This window comes from Carassius carassius, chromosome 49 (assembly GCF_963082965.1).
Source record: "Carassius carassius chromosome 49, fCarCar2.1, whole genome shotgun sequence".
Taxonomy (NCBI): Eukaryota; Metazoa; Chordata; class Actinopteri; order Cypriniformes; family Cyprinidae; genus Carassius; species Carassius carassius.
The window spans coordinates 373,197-387,178 of NC_081803.1; the positions used below are offsets into that span (position 1 = coordinate 373,197).

At 39.7% G+C, this 13,982-nt stretch overlaps 1 protein-coding gene across 1 annotated transcript; it reads left to right on the forward strand.

The window, feature by feature from the left end:
• The first annotated feature begins 4,287 nt into the window (after positions 1-4,287).
• LOC132132325 (uncharacterized) lies at positions 4,288-11,844 on the forward strand. The gene is made up of 5 exons (XM_059544709.1): positions 4,288-4,507; positions 4,723-4,956; positions 4,987-5,010; positions 11,363-11,564; positions 11,601-11,844. The coding sequence occupies exons 1-5, from the start codon at positions 4,414-4,416 to the stop codon at positions 11,842-11,844; spliced, it is 798 nt and encodes a 265-aa protein (XP_059400692.1). The 5' UTR covers positions 4,288-4,413.
• The last annotated feature ends 2,138 nt before the right edge of the window (positions 11,845-13,982 follow it).

The following is a 13,982-nucleotide window of genomic DNA, read 5'->3' on the forward strand; positions in this document are numbered from 1 at the left end:
TCTAACAATGTAAAATCTACTATAGCATCTGGAAGTACCCAAGGTTTTATAACTGGTAATGGAACAGTAGGACTAACATTTAATTGATCAATTTTAAGTTCTGTCGCTTTCTGTATCACAAAACTTTTAGTTTTCCTCCTCTCTTTCTCCCAACATGGCTTTAACGTGTCTAGTGTAGGATGCTCTGGACTATGGCCTTGTAAATTAACCCAGTAATTCAATGATAGCTGTACCCTTCTCATTTCCAAAGACATTTCCCCCATTTCCACCTGTAGCGCTGTAATTGGAGTAGTTTTTATAGCTCCTGTACATAGTCTAAATACCTGATTCTGTATATTATCTAACTTTTTAAGAGATGTTTCTGCACCTGATCCATAAACCACACACCCATAATCTAACACAGATCTAATCAATCCATTATACATGGCCTTTAATGCCATCCTATCTGCTCCCCACTCACTACCAACTAAACATCTCATTGTATTTATTATTTTCTTACATTTATTTATTATATTCTGAATATGCACCGCCCACGTAACTCTTTCATCAAACCATATCCCCAAAAACGTAAAATATTTTACTCTTTCCAGTTCTTGATTATATAATTTTAGTTTCACCTCACTTCCCACTTTCTTCCTTGTAAACAACATTATTTTTGTTTTATCAACTGAGAATTTAAAACCCCATTTATATGACCATTCTTCAACTATTGTAATAGCCTCCTGTAATTTTTTCACAATAAAATCAATATTCCTTCCCCTTTTCGTGATTGCCCCATCATCAGCGAAGAGTGAGAGGCCCAGCCCATTATCCAAATCTTCAAACACATCATTTATCATAATGGAAAATAATAAAGGACTTATTATACTTCCTTGTGGAGTACCATTTTCAATTGTGAATTTTTCTGAATAACTGTTTCCTATTCTCACTTTTAGTGTTCTGTCTGATAAAAAATCCTTGATCCATCTAAACATTTGACCTTTGATACCTAACTTATACAGTTTAATTAACAACCCTTCTTTCCACATCATGTCATAAGCTTTCTCTATGTCGAAAAAGACAGCCACTACACTTTCTCTATTTATTTGTGCTTTTCTTATCTCATGTTCTAAACACACCGCCGGATCCATTGTATTTCTCCCTCTCCTAAAACCACTCTGATATTTGGATAAGAATTTATTCATTTCTACATGATACGTTAACCTTTCATTCACCATTTTTTCCATTATTTTACCAATATTAGATGTCAACGCAATAGGTCTATAATTTCCTGGATTTGTACTATCCTTCCCCGGTTTACGTATTGGTACTATCACCGCCTCCTTCCACCTTTGTGGTAATTTTCCTTCTTCCCATGATTCATTGTACACATTTAATAAAACTTCCTTAGATACTTCACTGAGATGTCTTAGCATTAAATAGCAAATCTGATCTATACCTGGAGCTGAATTCTTGGTTTTTCTAAGAGCTCGATTTAACTCTGCCTTTGTAAATATCATATTTAATTGTTCATTATTAAATTCCTCATTCTGTATTAAGTCTTTAAACTGTTCCAATTTCCTTTCCCTTCCTCTTTTACCCTCCTTACTACTATTATCTGATTTATGTATTTTAACAAAACTTTTTGCAAGCATTTCTGCTTTCTCTTCATCTTTTATTGCTATTGTATCACCATCTTTTAATACTGGATACCCAAATTCTCTTTTTATCCCATTCATTCTTTTTATCATATTCCATACTTGCCCAATTTCAGTTTCCCTTCCAACTGTGTTACAAAACCTCCTCCAATAGTCTTTTTTTGTATTTTTTACGATTCTCCTAACATTTGCTTGCATCTTTTTATATTCAATGAAGTTCTGAAAACTATGATTCTTTTTTAACATTTTAAAAGCTTTATTTCGAGATTTAATTACCTTATCACACTCTTTTGTCCACCATGGCACAATCTTCTTTTTTTCCTACCTCCCTTCCTTGGAATAGACTGACTTGCTGATATCAATATAGCATTACAAATATCATTATTAACCTCATCAATCACTTCTTTAACTTTAATGTTTTTCATTTCTTGTTCACTTATACTCCTAAATTTCTCCCAATCTGCATTTTCAAAGAACCATTTGTCTACTCCTCTTGTATCACATTTTTCTAAACTTAGATTTACCTCAATTGTTATAGGGTAATGATCACTCCCTATAGTAGTTTCTCTAATCACCTCCCATACGCATATACCCGCTAGTGAACTTGACACAAGTGTAAGGTCAATAGCTGATTCTACTCCTGTTCTCACATTAACCCTTGTTCCCCCACCATCATTTAAACATACTAATTCCTTTAACTCTATTAATTCTTCAATCACTATTCCGTTTCCATCATTGCAATTGTCCCATAGTGTGCTATGAGCATTAAAATCTCCGCAACATATAACTTTTCCTTTTAAGTGTACAATTAGTTCACCCAACACCTCTAGTGATAGTCTTTTACAAGGATTATAAAAATTTAGAATTTTAACATTTCCTTTTTCCCCTAAAATTTCTATTACTATAAACTCCAACATTATTCCTTTTCCTATAACACTATACTGTACTCCTTGTTTTACAAATATTATACACCCTCCCCCAATATCTTCCTCTCTATCTCTACGTACACAATCATACCCTTTAATATTAAAATCCAACACTGGCTTAAGCCAGGTTTCCTGTATGCATACGATTTCTGGTTTCTTTCTAAGCTCTTTTATAAAACCTTTAAACTCTTGACCATTCGCTAACAAGCTTCTTGCATTCCATTGCACAATATTCAAGTTGTCTTATCACCTGCACCTCCTGACTTCCCATCTCCTTCCAGTCTTTTATTGATGTTTTCCCAGGATATATTGTTTATACCAAAAAACTTTTCAGCTCCCTTCACAATTATTTTTTTTTTCTCTGTTTTTTGTCTAACTTAGTCCGTGCAATTAATTACATATGCCACAAACAAAATTAGTCTATCCACTGTCAGTGTTGTACCACTTTCTTCTGTTCGCCCAATCTCTTGACTTGACATGTCTTTGTCAGCATCATCACTTCTCCTTTGCTCTTGTACCTTCTTTATTGCTTCTGCATAGCTTATTTACAACTTTTACTTGCTCAATTTCCACGGCTCTCTTTCTTACGTTACATCCATTGTATGTTACCCAATGTTGCCCACCACAATTACAGCACTTGTCCTGTGCACTCTCTTCACAATTTTCAAATCTATGATCACCTCCACACTTAGGACATCTTTGTTTTCCTTTGCACACCGCTGCTATATGTCCATATCTTTGACATCTATAACAGCGGAGTGGGGGAGGAATATATGGCCTCACTACAAAACTCATGTACCCAATTTTGATTTTTTCTGGAAGCACAGAGTCCTGAAACTCCAAAAGAATTGACAAACTGTCAACTCTTTCCCCATTCATTGTTTTTTGCAACCTTTTTATTCTACTTATTTCACCCCCAGAAATACTTTGTTTTAGTCTTTCTAGATCCTCCTCAACTGGAATGCCTGATATTACTCCCTGTTTCAGCCGTTTTTCTCCCAAGATCTTTCTTTCATTCACTTTTTTCTTACATACATTCTCAATTGTTAGAGCTTTGTTTTTCTGCTCATCAGTTTTACATATCAGCAACAGGCTTCCGTCTCTCAAAATCTTAGCCGTGTCCACTTCTCCTAACTTTTTCTTCAGTTCTCTAGACAATGCTACTGGACTTAGGTTAACATGTTCATCTTCCTTTCTAAATTTAAGAATTACTTTATATTGCTCTCTTTCAATCTTTTTCCGGACAACCCTACTCTCTTCCTCTGAGCTGTTTTCTTCTAATCCTCTTTTACTGGATTGGCTATACTCCAACCTCGTTTCATTTCGCCCACTCATTCTCTTTTCTTGTCCTTTCTTACTTACTAGATTCCAATCATCTGACTCCATTTCATCATCCTCATTTACCCCAGAAAACATCTCAATCCAGTCACAAACCAGTTTATGTCAACCGCCGTAAACTCCAAACACAACGCCGAAATCTCCGTCCAGCGTGTCCTCGTTATGTTCTCTCACTGCGTGTGATTCCGCGGCTCTCCCTCCTCTCATAATTAGGCTACCTTAATTATTATGACATGGCCCGAACGCAGCATTCAGCTCATCCAACCCCAATCAAACACACCTGAACAAGCTAATTAAGGCATTCCAGATTACAAGAAAACTACAGGCAGGTGAGTTTGATCAAGGTTCTTCGCCTGATCTACGTGGATCTTTTAAAACCCCATTTTAAAGAGGTTGATATTGCAGCAACACGTATTTGTTTTTGATTTGTGCATTTTGCTGTCCACTGCTTCTGATGCACCAATTCCTTGCATTCTCCAGCAGAGATCATTGTGAGGTTGCTGGTCAGGAGGATGACAGCTCGAGTGTATTTCTCGTTGATTGCTGTTTTGTTGTGTCTGTTTGGATACTTGAGCATGACTCATGCTATTCAGAGACGAACTGCAGGTGAGAAGATCTGTTGACTTTATTATACTACCAAAAAAATGCAGAAAGGTCTTTTGAAAGTAATTTGGGTAGTTTTAAGCTTTACAAAAATATAGAGGAATAATAATAATAATTCTCTCTGTATGTATAACTTGTTCATGCTCTGAATGTTTTGTGCTGTATATTGAAGTGGCACACGGTCTATGCACTGACTAAAACTGACTATGTCCACGCAGTAAAGCCGGGTCAATGTCCCCTACCAGAGAAGATTCCACTGTGTGCTGAAAGTTGTATCCATGATGGCCAGTGTCCTGCCACACAGAAATGTTGCCCAGTCACTGGTGGCTTTGCATGCAGTGAACCATGTGGTCAGGGAAGAGGTCAGGCAAGTTGTCGTGGCCAGGGAGAAGGTCGTGGAAGCGGCCAGGGAGAAGGTCGTGGAAGCGGCCAGGGAGAAGGTCATGGTGAAGGTCACGGAAGCGGCAGTGGCCAGGGAGAAGGTCATGGAAGCGGCCAGGGAGAAGGTCGTTGTGAAGGTCATGGAAGTGGTCGCGGCCAGGAAAGTGGTCCGGGAACTGGATGTGGTCAGTGTCCGAGATGTGGTCAAGGAAATGGTCATGGGTCTTAACACTTACTGGAGATCTCTTCAATTCAGTGTTTTTATATGCCATGTCTTCCCTGTTTGCTCAAACAGTAAGATTTTGTTCCGATCTCAAATAAAGTTGCTTGATTTGAAGAGTTGGTGTCTTTTACTAAAATAACATTAAAGAGGTGTGTGAACTTGCAAGCATGATGTCAGACACCGTAATATGCTCTGGTCCCCTCCCTGCTTACTGTGGTGACGAGATGCATAGCAGATAGTCATGACTCAATGGCTGGATGTCTAAGTGGTGCCCGCAGAATAACCTAGGTTTCATAGACAATTGTTCGAACTTTTGGGGCAGACCTGACTTGTAGAGGTGGTCTTCCACCCTCCTGGGGTGGCGCTGCTGTTCTCTCTAGAAATATGGCAAATAGTCTTTAGAGTTTATTCTTGACTAACTGGGGCCCAGGCCAGGAAGCAGACAAACCGGCTAAACCGATCGTCTACTAGCTGCCTCACGTCACAGAGGTCAGTTAATTCTCAGCACATAGACAGACTTTCACCTAGATATTCATTTCAAGTTCATTTGTATAGAGCTTTTTACAATCCAAATCATTACAACACAACTTTACAGAAAGTTATGTTTCTACAATATTTAGTAATCGCTTACAAGTGGTGACTGTCAGTTTGTGCGCATATGACAAAAAATGTAATACAAGACGTAGTCAGCCAGATGATTAACCGCAATTTTAATAATGCAGTCACACTTATAGCAATATTTGTTAGTTCTGTTTGTTGATTCAGGGTTAGCACCATCTGGGGTCCTCTGAGGGGTCAGCATCATCTCTTCTCAGGTGTTCTGGATCCAGTTACCACTAGTAAATCCTGTGGCAAAACATAGTAGAAACAAATAGAGACATGTTCAACAAAACAAAAACCGATGCAATACGGATAAACAAATGATAAGCTTGGCTTATTGAATATCAGATCCCTTTCCACCCCCCAAGATTACTGTTATAAACACGAGCCATGTCTAAAAGGCAGAGGGGGAGGTGTTGCTTAAATTTATAACAACGTTTTCAGGATTTCTCAGAGGGCAGGCTTCAAGTATAACTCATTTGAAGTAATGGTGCTTGATATAACATTATCCAGAGCATGGGCGGACTGGCCATCTGGAGCGCCGGGACTTTTTGCGGAGGGCCGCTGGCCAATGTGGGCCGGCCCACCCGGTATACAAATATATATATATATGAAATGACAGAAATCATAATATTATAATATAATATCTCTATTCTACACAATTGCATGAGTGAGTCGATTGTGCGGCTGACAAGGTGTTTTGTTTGCATGAGTGTTTTGCCCTCCCTCAGTATTTAGTTTGGTCTACTCCATTGCGTATCTTGAAACACACCCCCTTTCATGTCGTCTTAATTAAAGAGAGAGAGAGACAGATTTATCCGGTACAGGAAATTTGTCAAAGCAGCAGGCCACTATACGTTCACTTAAAACATAACCGACTGTGTTTACGAGTACGGAGCCCCGCACATGACATGCAAGAAAAAATTAATTAATTGTGCACACGATTTACTAATTCGATTCCCTCATTGTACTAAAACGTGCACACGATTACTATTGCGCTCCGTCGATTTGCTAAATCGTGCACACGATTTTTTTTTGCAGAAAAAAATTTAATAGTTGGTGATTTTAATATCCATGTTGATAATGAAAAAGATGCACTGGGATCAGCATTTATAGACATTCTGAACTCTATTGGGGTTAGACAACACGTTTCAAATTATGCAGCCAAGTGATGATCTCAGATCATTATTTAGATTTGTGCAAACTTCATATAGCCAAAATTATAAATTCTACTTCTTGTTACAAGTATGGTAGAACCATCACTTCTACCACAAAAGACTGCTTTTTAAGTTATCTTCCTGATGTATCTGAATTCCTTAGAACAACTTGATGATGTAACAGAAACAATGGACTCTCTCTTTTCTAGCATTTAAAATACAGTTGCTCCTTTACGCTTAAGGAAGGTTAGTTCAGACAGTGCACTATAGACCCCTTGAGGAACAGTTCCACTCATTCTCTATAGTATAGGACAGGAAGACTTGTATAAATTTTATTGGGTGCTTGTTCTGCACGCTCAGTAAACAAACTACAGCTAGTCCAAAATGCAGCAGCAAGAGTTCTTACTAGAACCAGGAAGTATGACCATATTAGCCCGGTCCTGTCAACACTGCACTGGCTCCCTATCATACATCGTATAGATTTTAAAATATTGCTTATTACTTATAAAGCACTGAATAGTTTAGCACCTCAGTATTTGAATGAGCTCCTGTTACATTATAATCCTCCATGTCCGCTACGTTCTCAAATCTCAGGCAATTTGATAATACCTAGAATATCAAAATTAACTGTGGGCGGCAGATCCTTTTCCTATTTGGCGCCTGAACTCTGGAATAACCTACCTAACATTGTTCGGGAGGCAGACACACTCTTGCAGTTTAAATCTAGATTAAAGACCCATCTCTTTAACCTGGCTTACACATAACATACTAATATGCTTTTAATATCCAAATCCGTTAAAGGATTTTTAGGCTGCATTAATTAGGGGAACCGGGAACACTTCCCATAACACCAGATGTACTTGCTACAAGAATGGCATCTACGCTAATATTAGTCTGTTTCTCTCTTATTCCGAGGTCACCGTAGCCACCAGATCCAGTCTGTATCCGGACCAGAAGGTCACTGCAGTAACCCGGATCCAGTACATATCCAGACCAGATGGTGGATCAACACCTAGAAAGGACCTCTACAGCCCTGAAAGACAGCGGAGACCAGGACAACTAGAGCCCCAGATACAGATCCCCTGTAAAGACCTTGCCTCAAAGGACCACCAGGACAAGACCACAGGAAACAGATGATTCTTCTAAAGGTGACTTGACTTGACTTGACTTGACTAAAGTTGTACAACTTTCATTACTGTATCTGCTTTTTAGTATAATTTTATTACGGAAGTCTTCGAATGACTCCAGACCCATGGTTACCATGGCAACCACAACACTTCAGCAAGACTTTTGTGACCTGAAAGCATGTGGAGAGGATCTTCCTCCTCCGAAGTTCTCTCTGAAACATACTGCTATAAAAATGGACTCTTCTCTAATTCATTTATAGAAAAAACTTTCTTTGTATGAACACACATATACTTCAGGTCATTGTGTATGTTGTTATGTTCTTGTATATTGTATTTTCGTCTTGTATCCTGTTTTATGCATGCCTATGGTATGAACCACTCGTTCATGTTACTTACCATGTTTAGTATCTATGAATTCATCTTCTGATTATCTAAATGAGAGTGTATATTATATGTTGATACCTATGCAACATATTAGTTTTCTAAAAATCCTTACTAGTTTGTATATCAACTTCTGATCCAGTTACATGTGCAAATTAACAGGCTTTCAAACGAAGGGTTGTATAACTCCCCAGTATTTCCAAAGTCCTGCTTGGAATTTCAGCCTTTCTCATTGGACAAGCCCATCCTGAGTGGCGTGAACCATCTTAGACTTTAAAAAGGCCCACACGCAGTTCCGCCCTCTCTCTTCGATCTGCTTTCCTTTCTTCTGCTAAGAGTATGTGAGCTAGAACTCTCTTGGACCCCTAAGTCTGCGCCAGGCTTCGTGCCTTGAATTTGTCATTTACCAAAGATCTTAGGATCTCAGCTGATGTCTCTTTTAGCTCTTGTCACTTTCCACTGGGAAGAAACTCCCAATCACCATCAAGTCAGGACACCTTTGGAATTCATCACTCTTCAAAACCGGAAGAATGTGCTCGCGACTCCTACACCACCGAACCTCCAAACCATCAAGACTTTGCATCCAGACGCTCATTCCAGGCCAAGGAAATGCAAGTATCATACATTTAACTAAACGAAACAGAGGTTTAGTATAAGCTATGGAGACAGTTTTAAACGACAATGATGGTTTTACTCAGGTGGTTAACTGACTCTTTTCATGGCTTCATTCTCTGGTTTTCCTTATGGTATCATCCATCAAATCCCAATTTCCATTCCTGTTGTATGTGTGATTGTATGTACATTTGTTTATTTGTTTGTATTTGTTACAACTGAAAGCTCATATAAATAATTTGTAATTAATCATAATTATTTGTAATTATTTATATACATTGGCCTTTTGAACTTGATTCACTACACCCCACAAGGTCAAAATGGATTGGTTCTAGGCCTATTATACTTGTGGGGACATTTGGAGTACACACACTAGGAGACGTTGATATTCTTAAACCAAGCTGTACTAATAAATATAGGAATATTATAACAGGTGATCCAGGTCAAAAGTTTATTGCTGACCAGTGTATTTAAAATTGGAATAAAGCTTGGCGTGTTTGTGAAATATACTGGACATTGATTATTCCTGTGATTTGTTTGCTCAATGGAAAAGGAGTCTACATTATCAGTCTATTTTGTAATTGTGTCTTCACAAGGATTTTCATTTTTTGAGGGGTGGATATGGAAAATGTAATTATAAGGAATACAAATATTAGATTCAAGATAAATCATTTTGACATGTATTGATTATTCCAATAAACATAATAATTGTAAGGGAAAGAGGTCAATTTAGCTAAAAGGGAATCATTTAAGATTTTAAAGGTAATTTGGACAGAATCACTGTTTTATGGCTGATCATTGAGACGGCCAGCAATTCATTGAACGAGCCGTAAGCACAAAACACAAGATACTTCTCTTTACAATATGAATAAGGCTTTATTAGATAAATCTAAGACATATAAACTAATCTAACACATAAGCACACGCGCTCATACATTCACACAAGTTGCAGGGCGATAAAAATTTAGGAAAGGATGAGTTCAAGAGACTGAAAATGTGAAATCCCAAGTTTACAGCAATGAGTGAAATTGCATAGACATGAACATCCATCAATCACTTAATTAACCCTCGCATTGAGCTCCTCAATGAGCTCCTCGTTACTTGTGTTGACTGTAAAGGGGCTCCCTTTGTTGTCATTGAAAAGGGGGTTTCCCGAGGTTGCTGATTGGCTGGAAGTTCAGTAGTCATTGAAGTGACTTCTTGGGAAGCCCGTGGTTGGGCATTGGCTGACGATATGGAGTTGTGGGTTGGTTGAAATTTCTGACGGGCACTCGTCAGACTCAGAGACACAGCATTACAAACCTTAACTCAGAACAAGAAACTCTCAAACAGAAAAGAAAAGAAACTTAAGTAAAATAATAGAAGTAAAATTTGACGAGACTAGGTGGTGTTTCTTCTCATCGTGGCTAAGTAGCAGCAGGCGTGCAAGCCGAAGCACTCTGGAACAGTGCTCAAAGAACGCTAAAAGTGATGACTAAAAGCAAAAGCTAAGAGCCGGCATGACGTAAAGCAAAAGCTAAAACCTAAATTTGATGGTGTCCTGAGTATTTAAACTGGACTTTCGGCCACACCTCAAATGGTGTCTTGAACAATTAGATATTGTCTTTGCTCGGGGGGTTGCGATGTTTCTCCACCCCCATAGATATGTCATCTTATCAATCACGTGGTCCGCATTTTCCTGCTCTTGCAGGGTATAATTTTGGACATGATTCCCATCACAAGAACATGATTTACAAAAAATGATTTACAACATCCTGTTGTCTTGAGCTGTTCTGTGGAAATCGTCTCCTCATGTTTTAGCCATGCCCCCGATCAAATCTCTAATTTGTCTGGTTGTCGGGTTCGGGTCTGACATGCCACATAATAATAACTTTACTTTTTCTTGTACATCTTTTTATTACTTTGGGAAAATTTCACATACATAAGAAGAAGGTCAGGGTCCAAGCCAAATTTCATGCATTTTCTTCAGGAGACTTAAGGACTACTGTACTAGTTTGGAGAACATTGTTAATAAAAAAGCAAACAAACAGACAAACCACTGCTTTGGACTGCGTAGCGCTGCATGAAGTCGAACACACCTATTGGTACCACAACATGATCGCTGTACCACCTGACCACTGCAGATTCATTTTGCAGTTGATAGTGTCGCCATAGAAACGCACAATCCTCTCATAATTAGGCTACCTTAATTATTATGACATGGACCGAATGCAGCATTCAAGCATACCAGAGAAGATTCCACTGTGTGCTGAAAGTTGTATCCATGATGGCCAGTGTCCTGCCACACAGAAATGTTGCCCAGTCACTGGTGGCTTTGCATGCAGTGAACCATGTGGTCAGGGAAGAGGTCAGGCAAGTTGTCGTGGCCAGGGAGAAGGTCGTGGAAGTGGCCAGGGAGAAGGTCGTGGAAGTGGCCAGGGAGAAGGTCGTGGAAGTGGCCAGGGAGAAGGTCGTGGAAGCGGCCAGGGAGAAGGTCGTGGAAGCGGCCAGGGAGAAGGTCGTGGAAGCGGCCAGGGACAAGGTCGTGGAAGCGGCCAGGGAGAAGGTCATGGTGAAGGTCACGGAAGCGGCAGCGGCCAGTGAGAAGGTCGTGGTGAAGGTCACGGAAGCGGCAGCGGCCAGGGAGAAGGTCGTGGAAGCGGCCAGGGAGAAGGTCGTGGTGAAGGTCAAGGAAGCGGCCGTGGCCAGGGAAAAGGTCACGGCCAGGGAGAAGGTGGTGGTGAAGGTCACGGAAGCGGCCGGGGCCAGGGAGAAGGTCGTGGTGAAGGTCACGGGAGCGGCCGCGGCCAGGGAACTGGTCCGGGAACTGGATGTGGTCAATGTCCGAGATGTGGTCAAGGAAATGGTCATGGGTCTTAAACACTTACTGGAGATCTCTTCAATTCTGTATTTTTATATGCCATGTCTTCCCTGCTTGCTCAAACAGCTTAGAAAGATTTTGTTCCCATCTCAAATAAAGTTGCTTGATTTGAAGAGTTGGTGTCTTGTACTAAAATAACATTAAAGAGGTGTGTGAACTTGCAAGCATGATGTCAGACACCGTAATATGCTCTGGTCCCCTCCCTGCTTACTGTGGTGACGAGATGTATAGCAAATTGTCATGACTCAATGGCTGGATGTCTAAGTGGTGCCCGCAGAATAACCTAGGTTTCATAGACAATTGTTCGAGCATTTGGGGCAGACTTGACTTGTAGAAAAGAGGTGGTCTTCCACCCTCCTGGGGTGGCGCTGCTGTTCTCTCTAGAAATATGGCAAATAGTCTTTAGAGTTTATTCTTGACTAACTGGGGCCCAGGCCAGGAAGCAAACAAACCGGCTAAACCGATCGTCTGCTAGCTGCCTCACGTCACAGAGGTCAGTTAATTCTTAGCACATAAAGACTTTCACCTAGATATTCATTTCAAGTTCATTTGTATAGAGCTTTTTACAATACAAATCATTACAACGCAACTTTACAGAAAGTTACTTTCTACAATATTTAGTAATAGCTTACAAGTGGTGACTGTCAGTTTGTGCGCATATGACAGAAAATTTTATACAAGACGTAGTCAGCCAGATGATTAACAGCAATTATGTGATGCAGTCACACTTATAGCAATATTTGTTAGTTCTGTTTGTTGATTCAGGGTTAGCATCATCTGGGGTCCTCTGAGGGGTCAGCATCATCTCTTCTCAGGTGTTCTGGATCCAGTTACCACTAGTAAATCCCGTGGCAAAACATAGAAACAAATAGAGACATGCTCAACAAACAAAAAACAGATGCAATACGGATAAACAAATGATAAGCTTGGCTTATTGAATATCAGATCCCTTTCCACCCCCCAAGATTACTGTTATAAACACGAGCCACGTCTAAAAGGCAGAGGGGGAGGTGTTGCTTAAATTTATAACAACGTTTTCAGGATTTCTCAGAGGGCAGGCTTCATGTATAACTCGTTTGAAGTAATGGTGCTTGATATAACATTATCCAGAGCATGGGCGGACTGGCCATCTGGAGCGCCGGGACTTTTCGCGGAGGGCCGCTGGCCAATGTGGGCCGGCCCACCCGGTACACAAATATATATATATATATATATATATATGAAATGACAGAAATCATAATATTATAATATAATATCTCTATTCTACATAATTGGATGAGTGAGTCGATTGTGCGGCCGACAAGGTGTGTTTTGTTTGCATGAGTGTTTTGTGTTTAAAGAGAGAGAGAGAGAGAGAGATAGATTTATCCGGTCCAGGAAATTTGTCAAAGCAGCAGGCCACTATACGTTCACTTAAAACATAACCGACTGTGTTTACGAGTACGGAGCCCCGCACATGACATGCAAGAAAAAAAAATTAATTGTGCACACGATTTACTAATTCGATTCCCTCATTGTACTAAAAAGTGCACACGATTACTATTGGGTTCCGTCGATTTGCTAAATCGTGCACATGATTGTCTGAAATGCTGCTCTCGGCACATGCTTTGAACGAGTGCTCACAAGCTCCAAACGTGCGCGAATTATTTAAAATGCTTTAATCAGCAAGATTTAGAAACAAGTGCAAACGATCAACGATCAAACTTTTTTGTTGTTGTTGTTGTTTGTTTCAATGGAGGATCAGTTGCCCTATTGGTTAAAATCCCCAAACAGTATACTTAAATATTAAATTAATAAATGACATCAAAACAGGGGCGGACGCATTATGATGTAGTGGCCTGCTGTGGGCCAGAAAGTCCAGGGCCACTTTTTGGTCTCAGTCCACCCCTGATCCAGAGAAACAAATGTTAATGATAAATCCCCTGTGATGTTTATACTGGCTACTGTATACAGGCCACCAGGGCACCATACAGACTTTATTAAAGAGTTTGTGATTTTACATCCGAGTTAGTTCTGGCTGCAGAAAAAAATTTAATAGTTGGTGATTTTAATATCCATGTTGATAATGAAAAAGATGCACTGGGATCAGCATTTATAGACATTCTGAACTCTATTGGGGTTAGGTAACACGTTTCAG